The 2,562-nt window shown below is 44.6% G+C and overlaps 1 protein-coding gene across 1 annotated transcript; it reads left to right on the forward strand.

Moving 5' to 3' along the window:
* Positions 1-522: 522 nt before the first annotated feature.
* LOC119950852 (40S ribosomal protein S13-like) lies at positions 523-1,066 on the forward strand. Its single transcript, XM_038773704.1, has one exon. The coding sequence runs from the start codon at positions 541-543 to the stop codon at positions 925-927; it is 387 nt and encodes a 128-aa protein (XP_038629632.1). The 5' UTR covers positions 523-540; the 3' UTR covers positions 928-1,066.
* Positions 1,067-2,562: the final 1,496 nt, after the last annotated feature.

Consider the following 2,562-nt stretch of genomic DNA (forward strand, 5'->3'; position numbering starts at 1 on the left):
TTGATTTATATTAAAATCGAATAAAGCGTTTATTTCATGTTTCATCTGTGTTTATATATTCAAAATGTTTTCTTTTCTCATAATATTTCTCAGTATATTAGGCCTTATACTTGAGTCTTTGGGGCATACAATCAAGATTTGCCCCGGGCATCACCAGACCTCTGTATGCCACTGGGTTCATGTCCACAGATCTCTGAAGGTTGCCACTCAAGTGGATAGAGCCGTGAAAAAGGCTTATAGTATGTTAGCGTTTATTAACAGGGGGCTTAAGTTTAAGAGCCGCTGGGTTATTCTGCAACTATACATGAGCCTGGTGAGACCACATTTGGAGTATTGTGTGCAGTTCTGGTCACCTTATTATAGGAAGGATGTGGAAGCATTGGAAAGGGTGCAAAGGAGATTTACCAGGATTCTGCCTGGTTTGCAGGATAGGTCTTATTAGGAAAGGTTGAGGGAGTTAGGGCTTTTCTCTTTGGAGCGGAGGAGGATGAGAGGCGACTTAATAGAGGTTTATAAGGCTCTTTCCTTTCCGTCGTTGCCATGGGTCGCATGCACGCTCCTGGCAAGGGCTTGTCCCAGTTAGCTTTACCCTACCGACGCAGTGTGCCCACATGGTTCAAGCTAACATCGGATGATGTAAAAGAACAGATTTACAAACTGGCAAAGAAGGGCCTCACCCCATCACAGATTGGTGTGATCCTTAGGGATTCCCATGGTGTTGCCCAGGTGCGTTTTGTTACTGGGAACAAGATTCTCAGGATTCTGAAGTCAAAGGGACTTGCTCCAGACCTTCCAGAGGATTTATATCATTTGATCAAGACTGCCGTGGCTGTCCGCAAACACTTGGAGAGGAACAGGAAGGATAAAGATGCCAAATTCCGTTTGATTCTTATTGAAAGCAGAATCCACAGGCTGGCTCGTTACTAAGGTCCAAGAGGGTGCTTCCACCCAACTGGAAATATGAATCCTCCACAGCTTCAGCACTGGTGGCCTAAAAAGTTTCTTAATTGAAATAAAAGCAACGTGCTGCAGATGCCAGAAATCTTGGCAGGGAGGGGAAAGTGCTGAATAACTCAGTTGGTGTGGCAGGATCTGTAGAGAGCAGAATTGTTAACGTATATCAAGCGGGTTTTCAATGCTTTAACTGATTCTCTCGCCAGATATTACCAGCCCTGCTGTGTTTTTCCAGCATTGTTTCCAGTTTCTTCATTTGGACTTTTGGACCTGAAAAATAAAATGCTTATGTTGTTACAAAAAAAAATAGAGGTTTATAAGATGATGAGGGGGATAGATAGAGTGGACGTTCAGAGACTATTTCCTCGAGTGGATGTAGCTGTTACAAGGGGGCATAACTATAAGATTCAGGGTGGGAGATATAGGAGGGATATCCGAGGTAGGTTCTTTACTCAGAGAGTGTTTAGGGTGTGGAATGGACTGCCTGCTGTGATAGTGGAGTCGGACACTTATGGAACTTTCAAGCAGTTATTGGATAGGCACATGGAGCACACCACAATGACAGGGAGTGGGATAGCTTGATCTTGGTTTCGGACAATGCTCGGCACAACATCGAGGGCCGAAGGGCCTGTTCTGTGCTGTACTGTTCTATGTTCTATGTTCTAATAAAACAAACTTATAGGTCAAAGCTTTGGTGAAAACAAGGAAAGAAGGACAAGAACGGAAGATGAGTAAACATATAGAAAAATAATAAAACAAAAAACTATATCAGTCACTGGAACAAGCACCGACTCACAGGCTTTTCCTGGGATTATGTAGTTTTTTTTCTATCACTAATTCAATTTATTGTGCTAGTGTCAAAAAATGGTTTCTTCCATTCCAGTTTTGTGTCAATGGGGAGGATTTTCTGGTCCCACCCGATGTGGGACAGGAAAATCCTGCCCAAAGTATGTTTTTTTAAACAAACATTTGATTAAGACATTTATGGTTTTATTACAACGAAAGATACAAATACAAATGGAAACATAATTCAGTGCGAAACAGTCCCCCTCCCCCAACCAACAACCATACCCCGCCCACTTGGCTTAAACACACACTCCCCAAGTCCCTCCATCTCTTCTCGCTATTCCCGCCTAAAATAAACTAAACTAAACTAACTCCCACTACCCCCCCTAACCTAACCCCCTATTCCCTAACCCCCCCCCCCCCTTATTGTATCTGCTAACCGTTTAGTTTTCCCCGAAGAAGTCAATAAACGCTGCCACCTCCGAGCAAACCCTAACACTGATCCCTTTGGGCGAACTTGATTTCCTCAAGCCTGGGAAACCCAACCATGTCGCTAACCCATACCCTGGATTGCAGGGGCTCTGAGTCCCTCCACACTAATAAGATCCGTCTCCGGGCTACCAAGGAGGCAAAGGCCAAATCATCAGCCTCTTTTGCCCCCTGGACTCCCGGGTCTTCAGACATTCCAAGAATCGGCATCTCTGTACTCGGTGCCATACTCGTTTTTAGCACGGTGGACATGATATCCGCAAATCCCTGCCAGAATCCCCTAAGCTTCGAACGTGCCCAAAACATGTGGACATGATTTGCGGGCCCTCCTGC

Source organism: Scyliorhinus canicula, chromosome 16 (genome assembly GCF_902713615.1).
Source record: "Scyliorhinus canicula chromosome 16, sScyCan1.1, whole genome shotgun sequence".
Taxonomy (NCBI): domain Eukaryota; kingdom Metazoa; phylum Chordata; class Chondrichthyes; order Carcharhiniformes; family Scyliorhinidae; genus Scyliorhinus; species Scyliorhinus canicula.

Coding starts and splice junctions, on each gene's coding strand:
- LOC119950852 (XM_038773704.1), top strand. CDS start 541: ATGGGTCGCATGCACGCTCCTGGCAAGGGCTTGTCCCAGTTAGCTTTA.